Source organism: Oryctolagus cuniculus, chromosome 2 (assembly GCF_964237555.1).
Source record: "Oryctolagus cuniculus chromosome 2, mOryCun1.1, whole genome shotgun sequence".
In the NCBI taxonomy this organism is placed as follows: domain Eukaryota; kingdom Metazoa; phylum Chordata; class Mammalia; order Lagomorpha; family Leporidae; genus Oryctolagus; species Oryctolagus cuniculus.
Window position 1 is genome coordinate 103,485,766 of NC_091433.1, and position 14,550 is coordinate 103,500,315.

Sequence of the window (14,550 nt, forward strand, 5' to 3'; positions counted from 1 at the left end):
CACCTACTATCCATTTTAATTACACTGGACTACAAACAGCACATGCAAAAATAATTACACAGAACGAAAATATTTCACAATTCAACTTTTCTCCTTTCAGGAACCTCACATGAAATCCTGAGTTAAAAGAACAGTATCTGCCATACGAATCAGCATTCCTGTGTTTTGAAGTTTTATTTATTCATTTGAGACAGAGAACCTGAGTGAGAGAGAACGGGGTGGGGCGGGGAGGGGCAGTACACAGAGAGAACAGCTACCCCATCCAGCTCATTCCTCAAATGTCTGCAATGGCCAGGGCTGGGCCAAGCTAAAGCCGGGAGCTGAGAACTCCATTCAGGTCTGCCATGAGGGTGGCGGGAACAGTTACTTGAGTGCCCCCCTCCCCGCCCCCTAGTGTCTATATTAGCAGGAAGCTGGAGTTGGAAGCCAGAACTGGGTGTCAAACTCAGGCAACTCAATTGTGGGATGTGGGTGTCTTAACTACTAGGCTAAACAGCAGCCCCTGAATAAATATTATTATTTTAAAAATAATTTTCTCATTTATATCTTCTCTGAATGCTATTCCTAGGGGACCCACTTTATAGCATGTAATTAAATATACAATTACACATTCTTCTATTTTTCTATAGTTGTTTAAAATGCTAACCTTGTCTCCCTGTTCCATGATTAGTCTTGTGTGAGGAATCTATCTCTTTAGGCAGACATACTCAATTAAGAGTTGCCTAACAAAGCAAAGGCTTTTCCAGATCACAAAGGTTATCAATCTTTGTATCCCACAGTACCAAGTATATGGCAATATGCTTGTTGCTAAGTGAATGGATGAATGAATGCATGAATGAATGAATAAAAAATTCCCAGGAACACCAGGAAGCCAACATAGCTTCTACTCCCAACGCCTGGCTTGTGTTTATGTTTTTAAAAAAGTCCCTGCCAGCATGGTGGTGTAGCAGGTTAAGCCTCCGCCTGCAGCGCCAGCATCCCATATAGGTGCTGGTTCCTGTCCTGGCTGCTCCACTTCTGATCCAGCTCTCTGCTGACGGCCTGGGAAAGCAGCAGAAAAAGTCTGAGTGCTTGGGCCCCTGCAAATGCATGGGAGCCCAGAAGAAGCTTCTGGCTCCCGGCTCTGGATTGGCCCAACTCTGGCCATTGTGGCCACTTGCGGAGCAAACCAGAGATGCAAGACCTCTACCTCTCCCTTTCTCTAACTCTCTGCCTCTCAAATAAATAAATTAAAAAAAAAAAAAAAAAAAAAGACAACCTTGGAAAGGTAAGTAAGCAGCTCTACAGACAACCTTGGAAAGGTAAGTAAGCAGCTCCACAGACTATGAGGCAATCATCTTAGAGATCATCAAGTTCAACTCCCTCCTACCAGTTAAGGAAGTGACCTTTAAGCATTATGGCTAAGGTCACACAGCTAAGAAATAGAATCAGAAAGAAGATCCTCAATTCCTGGTTCTCTGGTCAGGAGTCACTTCAAGCTGCCTTTGTAAGCTCCAGAGCAGCTTATGCAAGAGGCAAGGCCAGCCCAGGGCTACCAAGGTCCCTTAAGTCCCCACACATCCTTAAAGACGATGAGAGGGGGTGGGTGCCCATTCCCAGCAAGACAACAGATATTCCTTAACCACAGCAATGGTATCCTAGGCCCAGAACAACACCAGCCTCACACACGGTCCTCAGTAATGCCTACAGAATTCAAAATGAAGAGCAAGAGCTGAGGCTATAATTTAATTGTGAGATCAAGCCATAATTGAGACTTGCTTTTAAATCATCAGAAGTCACATCTGAATACAAATGAATAGACAGGTTATCAGTCAAATGCCATTCCTCCTGGCAGTTCCCAATGTGGACTGGGTCTTGCTCTGGCTTTTCCTAAGGGAAATACAAGCTTCCTCCATCCCTTTCATTGTGAGAATGATGGCAGAATTAGTTTAATTCACATTAAATAGAGTTAAGAGTGGGCTACTTCTTGACACAGGCACACACAAATAAAATAAACATACATTTCCTGAAGTAATTATTCTGTCCAGAAGCTCATACTACATTAGAGGAGTCCTCTTTCCCTTACATAAGCGTTGGGATCAGAAGAGCTTTAGCCCTTTTGACCTTAAATACCACAACACATTCAGGAAACAGGAGAGGGATTAGGAAGGGAGGAACTAATCATACGGAACTTCTGTTACTTGTGGATAATGACAGTAACTACTGGAAAAATAATAATCGTCTCAAGAAGAGGCCTTTATACAGTGACTCACAGAGAGCTCTAAGATGAGGATATTTAGAGGATTAGAAGAACTGTAATATCTATTTATGATTAATGACTATTTCTCCATGGGATACAAAGTTAAAAAGATACAACTGCCATATTTACCACGGGGAACTAAGCAAAGCCTGACTGAGCTCTTATTTCAACCTATAAATGTCAGGATTCTTGGCTGGCTCAATATATATGCAATCGACTTCCTCTGAATAGAGAAAAAAATTCAAAGTTGTAAAGAAGACTTTTTCTAATATTTATGACCAAGAAAATAAACACAAACCACAAGCCATCTACTCATACTTTTTGCCCACCTGGTAGTTGATGTTTGTGGCACCTCCTCTCTCCCTTGGCCCCAGCCCCCAAACTAGAAGGTGGAAACCTACTTTTCTTATATTTTGGCATAGTCTGCATTTCAGAACATAAGATATATCTAAGACTATTCAAATTCCAGTAGGATCTGATGGAAAGAGGACTAAGAATCAATCAATGAGGAATTCTAGATACCCTTTTTCAAAATTCTGGAAAACACTATGAAAAAAATAGCAATAACTTTTTTTTTTTTTTTTTTTTTTTTTTTTTTTTTTTTTTTGACAGGCAGAGTGGACAGTGAGAGAGAGAGACAGAGAGAAAGGTCTTCCTTTTGCCGTTGGTTCACCCTCCAATGGCCGCCGCTGCAGCCGGCGCACCGCGCTGATCCTGGCAGGAGCCAGGAGCCAGGTGCTTTTCCTGGTCTCCCATGGGGTGCAGGGCCCAAGCACCTGGGCCATCCTCCACTGCACCCCCTGGCCATAGCAGAGAGCTGGCCTGGAAGAGGGGCAACCGGGACAGAATCCGGCGCCCCAACCGGGACTAGAACCCGGTGTGCCGGCGCCGCAAGGTGGAGGATTAGCCTAGTGAGCCACGGCGCCGGCTTAGCAATAACTTCTATTTAGGTAGCTCTATATTTGTAAAGAGAAATAATCATTCAGACAAATAGAATTAAAAAAAAATCACAAGTCTTCTTAATGGATCATGAGGTACCATAAAATATATTTTCCTTAGAATCAAAAATCACACAAAATCAAAACCGAACCTGTCTTGTAAGACCGGAAAGTAAAGCAGATAATCAATTCCATTCACCGTGATTCTTCCACTTCCTTGCTCATAAACAACCGCCTCTGCTCTTGCACTCTTTCTTTTACCTTAAAAAGGTAAAATTCCAATTAGTAAAGAACTTGAAGACCAGTGCTTTGAGACAGGTAGAACTACATTAAAATGTGTCTTCTCAGAGAGGTAATACACAACACTACACACAGGAGATTTCTGTGACTGTCACAAGGTAAAAATCAAACAGGTAAACCACACCACAACAGATTAACAAAGCTTGCTGCGGGGTAATTTTCTCCTTCAAATCCATTTCAGGAGTGCTACAATGATTTTACATTAGTTTCAACACTGACAAACTCATATTCATCTACCTTAACTTTTAGAAATCTCCCACCAATTTGCATAGGGCTCTTCTTTTACAAATAATAATACATCTAATATAATTTTAAAGTGTGAAAATATGACAAAAATATAACTGGTAGAAATGTAAAAGAATCCTTAGGAAAGGTCACATTTCTTTGAAAACAGCAGCTGAAAATGACAAAGGAATAACGTTAAATTTTTTGAGGGCTGCAAATGTATGATTCAATAATAGGTCAATTCTTAAAAGATGGACTACGTCAAATGTCTTTGATAAATACAAGGAGAATGTGAACTAAGGACCTCAAGTTTTCACTTTACACAATTTGAGCATCGGACAGATTCACCGAATAAGCTATTACTGTCAATATTTTAATGATTTTAACCAGTTGAAGATGTAAAAATAAAAGGATTTAATATAGAGATACAAAAATAAAAAGTGTTAGTATGCCTGTGCGGGTATGTATCTGAATTTTTTTCTTGGAACATTATAAGGTCCTTTTCTTTATAACTTCAGTAGAATCTTAAAAATTAGGGAGTCCAGTGTGGGGGTACAAAAATAAACAAACAGTCCGAGGCAGGGACCGCAGAGCGCGACAGCAAACACAAACAACTGCGGTTCCCCTCGTCCCTGAACTGACTCTGCACGGAGGCCGTTACCTTCGCAGGCGCTGAAGGCCACCCCTCGCTCGTCATACTGCACGGGTTCACTCAGCTGCTGCTGCGACTGAGTAGGGACCCGTCTGCGAAACCTCTGCACAAATTCTTCTTCCGCAGGACCACACTGCAGCGCCAACAACTTTTCTAGCAGTCGAATGAACTGCGTGTACTGCGGACAATAAAAATTCATTAGAAGATGCAAGTGTAATTGCATTTGCTACATTTTTTCTATTTTTATATACTTGATCTTTCCAATGCTGCTTTTCTTGATGAATTTTGACAGGCTGACACTTCTGCATCTTCACGCTGCTTTTAAAACAGCATGCAGATGCATCACTTTCCTCAAGCGTCTTCAGGGCTGACTCTTTTCTTTCGAGAAACAAAGAGACTTATCATTCAAAGAAAAATCAATTTCTCTGTAGTATGATTAAGAAACTGAGATTTAAATTCACTTTCAAAAAATATTTAGATGATCTTCAAGTGCAATTTCTACTCTTTTATTAGTACTGTATCAAGAGGAGCCTGATAAATAATTCCCAGTTATGTATAGTAAAATGGAAGGAGTTTGATTTTTGAGAAAATGTACCTCTTAAATTATATTTCATAATACATTTGGCAAATATATCTTTGGCTGTTCAAGCTGTGTTACTTTAATGTTTATGATTTCCTTTAAAACCGAACAATCAAGCTATTTAAAAATTCAAGAGATACTTGACTTAAAGGGCAACCTCTTGAAATAAATTATCCTTGCTACTCTGTGCATTTTTTCTAATAGTTCTTGAACATGTGATTAGAGAGTAAACAACTTGGTATTAACCCCTTAAAATTAGAAGCCAGAATAATCATTCTAAAGTGTTTATGGAGAAGGAAACAACTAGTACTTGAGATCTTTAGTTAATATGGATTGTGAAAACCAGTTTTCTGTAACTTTGTTTTTTAACAATCCTAATATCATACTCATCTTTGTTACAACTGCCTTTACAGTGTAAATCTGCAGTTACTATTTGGAAATATGTAAAAATCTCACCAATAAGATTAATGCTAGGCTAACTGCTTCAAATACTGCTTTGTGTGGTCTAACAATAAAAGAACAGGCAATTTTCTGAGGAGAAATGAACCCATGGCCTCAGAACTCCCCTTTTTTCCCCTCCAGGCACTGGCCTAAATTCTTTGTTCTCAGCCAGTCTCTGAACCCTATCTCATTCTCATTCTCGGTGAACCTACGGCTGAACCTACAAAGGGCTGCTACTGGTATGACCGGCCTTACTTGAGGATGGGGTTTAAGGTTTAAGAAGTCACTAACTACCCCCACCTCCATCATCCTGATACCAGGCAAGAACCTCAGGATTTCTTCTAACGTCTAGTACCCAGATGGTGTATTAGATAATCATATGCAATTTATTTGTTTTGTTTTCCTAGTTGCATATGCAACTTTTTATTTTGTTTTCCCTATTAAATGCCTTGGGATATATCCAAAATGGAAAAAAAAAAAAACAAAAACAAAACCAAACTCAAACTTGAGTTATAAAAATCAAAGCAGCCAGAAAACAGGGAACAATGAAATGACACATTCATGAAGAAGTAAAGGGATTTTTCAGTTAGATTCAAGTGTATTAATACCTGGCAATTATGATATCAGAAATGAACTCCAGATCTACCACTAAGCAAATGGGCAACACCTTGTTTACGCAAATTGCAACTTTTCCAAATCATTAATTTCTTCAATATGGTACATGAGAAAAAGAGCAACTGAAGTACGCACACCTTAAAATCTACACGGTAGCAAGGCACTAACAATGCTAGCTACTGCCATGGAAGAAAACGTCCTTCTTGGATCAATCTGTGAAATTAGCTACATTCAGATCTTCTAGAAAGCCATCCAAATTAGAACATCAAACTATTTAAGACATTCAACTTCCGGTGACACAGAGCTACAATGGAACACTTAACACAGCAAGGACACAATTAAGACCTAAAGTGGAGGTCATAACCTCTGGGTATACGATTCACATGGGGAGCCGGTTAAAAAGACAGGCTTCCTAGAGGTTTTGTGCCAAGCTGGGGGATGAGGCTTAGGATACTGCAATTTCTAACCAGCGATCCAACGATTCTGATACAGGTGGTCTGGAGATCCCAAGAGGAAAACTTCTGACTTCTGATACGGCACGCGAGGAAAGCCAGGAAGCGACACATTGCACCGAGGTAGCCATGTGCTGCAAACCTTCTCTACTTAACCTGCAATGGCTCCTTGCACTTCGCATGTGCTTGCAAAATTAGCTACGGACCTCACTGAAGGAGAGGAAAAATTGCATCTGCTGCACATCCTAGGAACGACCGGCAGACGACACAGGGGCACTCAGAAATGGAGGCTGTGGAGACCCAAACGTGCCACCTTCCTGACCACAGGCTAGGTCTTCCACGGAGGAAATCAGTGGTGAATGCATTTAAAAAAGGAAAATTGTCTGAGGAACACTGCTATTAGGATCCTAAATACCGCAATTGTCTGCATTATTATTTCACAGGTCCCCTTAAATTAAAAAGATTAATTACTCACATCTTGATCTGACAGTTTTTCCACTAACATTTCTTCTAGTTCCTCCTTAATCAGCCATCTGCTGCCAATCAGGTCTCTGTTAAAATATCACATATAGTCTCTCTTTAATTAACCATGCAATTAGAGTTATATCACAAAAGATACTACAATATAGTAGCAATTCTTGATTCAAAAACAAATTTTCATTCAAGTAAAATTATTCTTTAAAAAAGATCATTTATTTATTTCAAAGGCAGATTATATTTTTATATACACATATACTCACATATATATGTGAAAGAATGAGATTATCTAGTACACGAGAGAGAGAGAGACCAACAGACCTTCCGTTTTTTGGTTCACTCTCCAAATGCCTACAACAACCAGGGCTAGGTCAGGCCAAAGCCAGAAGCCAAAACTCCACCCACGTCTCCCACTTGGGTGGCAGGAACCCGAGTACTTGGGCCATCGTCCACTGCCCCTAGATGAATTAGCAGGAAGCTGAATCTGAAGCACAGGCTAGCAGGGACTTGAACCAGGCTCGTGAGAGTCCCAAGCCATGGTGTAAGCTGTACCCCAAGTAAACTATGCTTGAGAAACACTCCACTCCCTCAGTACGCATTAGAAAAGATCTCTACACTAGCAAATGTTCTTTGAAAAGTTAAGTATTACATTCTAGAACTCATCTGATATTAGAAGACACCAGATTTCTTTCTTTTTTTTTTATTTGACAGTTATAGACAGTGAGAGAGAGAGAGAAAGGTCTTCCTTCCGCTGATTCACTCTCCAAATGGCTGCCATGGCCAGAGCTGTACCGATCCGAAGCCAGGAGCCAGGTGCTTCCTCTGGATCTCCCATGTGGGCACAGGGGCCCAAGGACTTGGGCCATCCTCCACTGCCCTCCCTGGGCCACAGCAGAGAGCTCGACTCTAAGAGGAGCAACCAGGACAAGAACCCGGTGCCCATATGGCGCCACAGGCAGAGGATTAACCAAGTGAGCCAAGGCACTGGCCCCAGAAGACACCAGATTTCTTAAAGATTAAAACTGTGCTTATATAATTTACTTCAAAGAAGACGTTACGGACAAAAGTTAACCTGTCAAATGTCTAAAAATAGTACTAAAATCCAAATACAGCACTAGGAATGCATTTACAACCTACACAAGGTGTACTCACAGATCTGTGTCTTACACAGGAGGAAATGTGTGAATAAGTAGCCAGAATTTAAAACCTGTTGCTTCGGTTGATGGATCTGATCCATGACTAGTTTGCCAAACGGAGGCACAAATTTCACAATAACAAAAGAATTCTAAAGCATGCAAATATTGAAAAAAATGTGCAACTATATACATAGGAATTCACAATGCAAAATGGTAATACATTTAAAACATAAATCTGGGATGAAATAACATATAAATAACTTCAACGTCTGCTTCCCCCCAAAGAAAGATACTGCTTATTATTTGTACCCTAACTTCAATGGTGAATGCTGATATACTGAATAACTTTTAGGCTCCAGGTATTTATAAAAATACAAGTGGCATGCTTTAGTTCAAATTTTACATATGTTTCAATGCAGGAAAAGACCTCACCTGATTTCGGTTTTCTCTGGAAGCACTCCTTTGACTTGCAACTGATTTTGGTGTTTTTCCACCTGGAGTACCTTTCCATACACTTCCTGTGGCAAATAAAATATACATGCTACAGTAAGAGAGTGGCAATTATTATTTATGACATATTTCATACTCTTTCCTGTGAGTGCTCCTTATTTCTAATGTGGTCTCCTCAAGGAAGGTAGCTGCAGAATAAATAAATAAAACTGAAAATGATCTTTAATAATACTATTTCACATCCCAGCTAAAGCATGGTAGAGTAATCTCAATGAAAATTGAGCATCCCACTTCATAGCACACTTAACTTTAACTGATTTTAAAATAACTATAAAATTTTTACAACTCCACTTCAGTGAGGGTGGTTTAAAAAAAAACCTGAAGTCAGAATTACAGACCATTTTCCTTAGTTTCATAAACAGAACAAAAAATTTTCCTTAAGGAAAGTTACAATCTGTGGTATTTAGAATTGAAGTACTTAATATTTGACATCTATATAATATTTAAGATAACAATTTTTGTAAGTATTTAATGTAAAAATTACATGCAGGTTGTATTTTTGAAAAAGTTGCATATTTTTCTTTGATTTCTTCCTATTAATTCTCTGTGTGTCACTTGTTAAACTGCAATGTAAATAGGAGAAAGTTTGTCATTTTGCTAGAACTTGTATCAAGCAATGATCCAGCAGTGTAGAGTTATCACTGGAATATATATATATATTTTTTTTGTTGCCAGGCAGAGTTAGACAGTGAGTGAGAGAGACTGTCTATAGTGAGAGAGAGACAGAGAGAAAGTTCTTCCTTCTGTTGGTTCACTCCCCTAATGGCCGCTACGGCTGGCGCTGCACCGATCCAAAGCCAGGAGCCGGGTACTTCCTCCTGGTCTCCCATGCAGGTGGCAGGGACCCAAGCACTTGGGCCATCCTCCACTGCCCTCCCGGGCCACACCAGAGAGCTGGATTGGAAGAGGAGCAACAGGGACTAGCATGCGGTGCCCCAACCAGGACTAGAACTCGGGATGCCGGCACCTCAGGCGGAGGAATAGCCTAGTGAACCGCAGCGCTGGCCTGGAATATATTTTCTGCAAAATGAATTTATAACAAGCCCAATAATGCAATGGCCTCCAATATTTTTGAATGAGCATAGTTATTTTTTGAAGATTCCCTCACACTTAGTACATTTGTATATATTCATTTATAATTCACACATAACCTACTGTACCAATGGCTAATGAACAGACACTTTAAAAGGATGAGTTAGAGATTATTGAAATGACTTCTTTTGCTGTTAATCATGATAGCTTCCGACACCATAAAATCAGAGGACACGGTGTGTTACTGTTCACAATGTCAGTACCAATCTGCATCTTTTTAAGAGAGTCTTGACGATTTCAAGTTTTGGAAGGTAACTTCTTGGTTCCTGATTTTACTGCCCCATCACATCACCAAGTTCCTGAGAGTCTGTTCCAAGAGTAGGAAGATATCCCTTTGCCATTACTGTCGTATTCATGGGTGCTCTCTTCAGGAATCCAGTCTTACTGGGGAAAAAATGTTAAAAAGCAAAGAACGAACGATCAAAAGGAAGGCTGTGAAGACTGCGTCTTTGAAATTCTGCAATAGAGATGAGAAAGCTGACATTATACTCCGCTGGCAGGAGTGCTCGGTGAGTAAGGTTATAAAAGCTCAATGGCTGAGACCCTGGAGTATTTTTTGTTTTTCATTAAGGGTACAAGTGATAGTTTAGAAAGAAAAAGAAGCAGAGAAAGACAAAGATTTAGAAAAAAAAAAAGTAGCACTCTAGACTTCCAATAGGGAATATGAGCATCTCAACCCGAGAGTGAATTCATCATTCACGCTCAGTCATTCTCAAGGTGCGGTCTCCAGAACACAGTGCCAACACAGACAACTGTGGTTAGAAATATAAATGATCAGGGGCCAGCGCTGTGGTGTAGCAGGTAAAGCCATGGCCACAGGCATCCCATATGGGCACCGGTTTGAATCCTGGCTGCTCCACTTCCAACCCAGCTCCCTGCGAATGTGCCTGGCAAAGCAACGGGGAGGATGGTCCACATGCTAGGGACCCTGCATTCACACGGGAGACCAGGAAGAAACTCCTGGCTTAGAACTGGCTCAGCTCCAGCCACTACGGCCATCTGGGGAGTGAACCAGCAGATGGAAGATCGCTCTGTCTCCAACTCAGCCTCTCAAATAAATAAATAAATAAATCTTGAAAAGAAAAGAAGAAATGCAAATGTCCAGGCTCCACTCCTGACTTGCTGCAGAGGAACAGCTGGGGTGGGTGTAGCTTCCAGGTTTAATGGTGCTTCCGAGTGATGCACACTGAAGTTCAAGAACAACAGAGGGCCTAGCTCAACACAACAGCCAAGGGGAGATGGAGTAATTCAATCCCAGTGCACACACAAGTGTGACCGCTCCTACAATATACCCCTAGCTCAAACCCATCGTCTGTAACAGCAAAGGACTGTATCTGACAATTTAAAACAAAAACACACAGTCCACTTAAAGAAAACAAGAACTATGGTGACCCATTCACATACAGAGCAGGGAACTGTTCTTCAATTTAAGTCAAAATTTTACAATTTGTTTCCCAAGAACTGGTGAGCCTCGCTGACGGTGGTTAGGGCACTTTTAATTCCTTTTTGAAAACTAAGATACTGGGTTGGGATTCCCACTGGCTAGTACATCGGAAAAATTTCCATGCAGTTCTAGAACTGTTTCGAGAAAGCAGTTCTCAAATTCTCCAAACAGGTAAAACAGAAAACTCCCCACAGAATGCTGCCTCGCTACTCGTGTGCAGTGCGCACCACTGGCACACAGCTTGTCACTGTGCACTCGGAACAGCCTGTCCACAGCCTGTCGGCAGCCATCATCAGGTGCTGTGGTAAAGGAGTGGCAGAAAGCTCCCAGCTGTCTGGTCCAGAGTGCTGAGATCCACGAGGGCAAAAGTCAGAGAGCGTAAACACCTTTCCCCTTCTGCAGGGAAATCTGAACTAACAGAACGCCAACAGTAGTGAGACTCCCTCCTCTGCTAGTCAAGGCAACCATAACAACAATCATGAACCTGCTCTGTAGGTAAGTTTCCAGCCCAAGTTGAAGCTGCCATCATTTTCCAATACCTTTTGGGTAATTTTCACTGTAAGTCTATATTTTTCTTATAATTTTTTTCACCATGCCATTTCCTACTATTACTGTATTTAGATCCGCAATAATTTATAAATGGTGCAAGTAAGATGCTCTGCAAAAAATGTGCATGAGAAAACAACCCATGAAAATACATGTCAAATTTCAGACACGGTAAATTCTACTCATTTAAGGCAAATGCTTATAATTTGATGGTTGTAATCCATCAAACTACACAATGCTCATTAAGCTACTCCTTGCATTTCTCTAAATAGGAAAATATGTGTAAAAAGTACCTAGCCCAGGACCTGACCTGTGTAACGGCCAAGAATGCTGGCAGGGGTGCGGGATGATTTTTGAAAGTCGAGTCATCTAAGCCATTTGATTGGTGCATCACTTCTATGCTTTATCTTCTGCATAATAAAACCACTCTGGAGATTCTACCTTGGTTAGTTAGAGACAACAGTTCTCTGGAACACAGATTCTATAGCTTCAACTCCCTGAAGAGATATGTTCTAATTTACATCAAAAAAATCCTTGAGGGTATAAAATATGCCAGAACTGTCGACATCACAGATTATCGCTGGTGGCTGCTGGTATATTGTGAAGTTTCCACTTAATTTTTAAGGGACACTGGAGAATTAGCATGACCCCACCTTCACTAAGTTTATATACTGTATTTAATAGTGTAATTTTCAAATATGACAGGAATAACCCAGATGTGAAATGCTGAATCATTAATCACAGCTATGATTAATATTTCATAAAATCAAAGCAAGCCTATCCACCCCTCGTGTCATCAGATTTCCATAATGTATGAGTCAAATTTAGAAGGTGCCTAATTTGAAAATACCAGATGCTCAGGTTGCAGAAAAGAAATGCTGAAGCTAAATCCTTCCAAGAACATGAGCAATATGATTTTTAGTATCCCTCTAAAATCTGTTTGGGTTATAGTAATCATATGGAAATTCCAATTTTAGGAAGGGTAAACAATAACACTTCATGGGGGGGTGGCAGCACAAGAAAGTCAATTATAATTTGGTACATAAAATAAATAGTAGCAAACTAACAGTAATTATCATCTTAGATACCAGGGCAGTAACTTACAATTTGTGTTTGACAAAGAACTCACAGGAAATCGCTTTTTAAAATAACAACCGTCTAAATTTTCTGGCCACTGGCATTTACAAAATCAAATGAGGTAAGTATAAATACAATTCAGAGAGGTTTCTACTATGCATTTAGAGTTTCAAGTGACATCTTTCTATTGTGGACCTCTGCTACTGGTCTGTGAATACAATCTGCTATTCAGTGTACATCATGTCTCACTATTCAGTGTGAAAAAGGAAATATTCTCCTGTGTGGGTCTTCTGGAATACCACCCAATGATGACTTCACAGTGCTTGTAATTCTGATATTTTTACTACTCAAGTTGAAGCCCCATGATATATCCTAACAAGTGTACCATTAGAAAAGAAGTAATTTGACTAGAATCAACACAGAGACAGTAAGAAATTGAGTTCGTTTTTTTATAAATGAATTTTCCTAATTGTTACATTTGAAGCACACAAGATATACAATGGGAATTATTCACATGCAAAGAGAATGTACATTAAAGATACTTCTAGAACTGCAATTTCCACCACTGAATTAATTACTGAATTAACTCCTGCTGTCAAGAAGTCTTAAAACAGCATGCAGATAGACTTCAAAACCAGTCCACAGCTTTTTAAACACAAGCACTTTACGCAGTTGTGAAGTAGTTATTTTACAATACCTCACGGTGAGAAGGGGCACTATTTTAGTTCCACTTTTAAAGATAACAGCACTACATCCAAAGGTTTTGAATATTCACCCGAAGGTCACAAAGAGGACCTAGGAACATCAGAACTAAGCAAGGTGCTCAGTCCAAGGCTACTGCTTATGGAGTCTGGGGTCCCCACTCCCTGCAGCGCTGCTGTCCACACACTTTAAACAGCAGGTTACTTCTGTCATTGAGAATAAACTACAGAATCTCCAAGCAACTCGAGGGCTTCTTTCAACAGGACGAACGAACCCTGTTTATGCATAAGTTGCAGGTTTAGAATTAGCTGGTTTTCTTTCATAGTTTAAACTTTTTTTTTCTGATTCAGAATAGTTTCACTATATAATTTATTTGTTCATTTTGTACTTTTTTGGGAATATAAATTTCATTAGTGGTCACACGATTTCTTCCATTTCAAGAAATATTTGTATAATATTTCATCGCTTACTGTAAAACTAGTCCTGAAGTATCGTTTTCTATGATGCTAAATTCCCAGTGCAGTTCTTACCACCCTTCAAGATTGGGGTGAGTGAAGCTAATGCGAAATGTCATACATAAATGCTTTGTGTACTGGGGCTGACACCAGACCTGAAACAGAGCAGACTTCGTTCTCTCTCTTCGGAGGAAGCACTTTCAAGGTTCTGTGCAGCACTTCTGGCACTGGTTCCATGGGACTTGGGGAGGTGTGCTGGGCCCCGCAGTTCTGTGGTCTTGATCCACAGAGAGTCTTAGCAACAAGTTTCCTTCCCCAAGGCCTTCACGGAGCTTCTGTCTGTTGGGTAGACCCTCACTAGAACTTCCCAGTACATAATGTGAGTATGCAACTTTCCAAACTGACTGCCCTCCAGGACCCCCTTTTTGGAGGATGTTTCCTACTTGTGTTCTGCAGAGAGCACTCTGGGAAAAGCTGTTTTCAGATGTACTTGACTGAGTCAGACACATTTTGCAAGAGGGCTCCCTCTTCAGAGCCAAAATAGTCACTTCCCAAAGTGAGTTCTAATAATTTTCAGCTCAATTTTAATAAGCGAATTTTAATTTTCTCAAAACATATCTATTGGTAGATAAAAAAAATACGGAGTTAGCATTTTTCTTAAAGGACCTA

General features: G+C 40.2%; 1 protein-coding gene across 2 annotated transcripts in view; it reads right to left on the reverse strand.

The window, feature by feature from the left end:
* Window positions 1–14,550, reverse strand: part of MRPS9 (mitochondrial ribosomal protein S9) — an 81,118-nt gene that overhangs the window by 4,490 nt on the left and 62,078 nt on the right. For both annotated transcript variants that reach the window (XM_002709815.5, XM_017339365.3), the window contains exons 6-9: window positions 8,488–8,573; window positions 6,918–6,993; window positions 4,364–4,532; window positions 3,330–3,438 (exon numbers count right to left, since the gene is read on the reverse strand). In XM_002709815.5, the coding sequence (XP_002709861.2) occupies window positions 3,330–3,438; window positions 4,364–4,532; window positions 6,918–6,993; window positions 8,488–8,573 (440 nt within the window). The remainder of the gene's footprint in view (window positions 1–3,329; window positions 3,439–4,363; window positions 4,533–6,917; window positions 6,994–8,487; window positions 8,574–14,550) is intronic.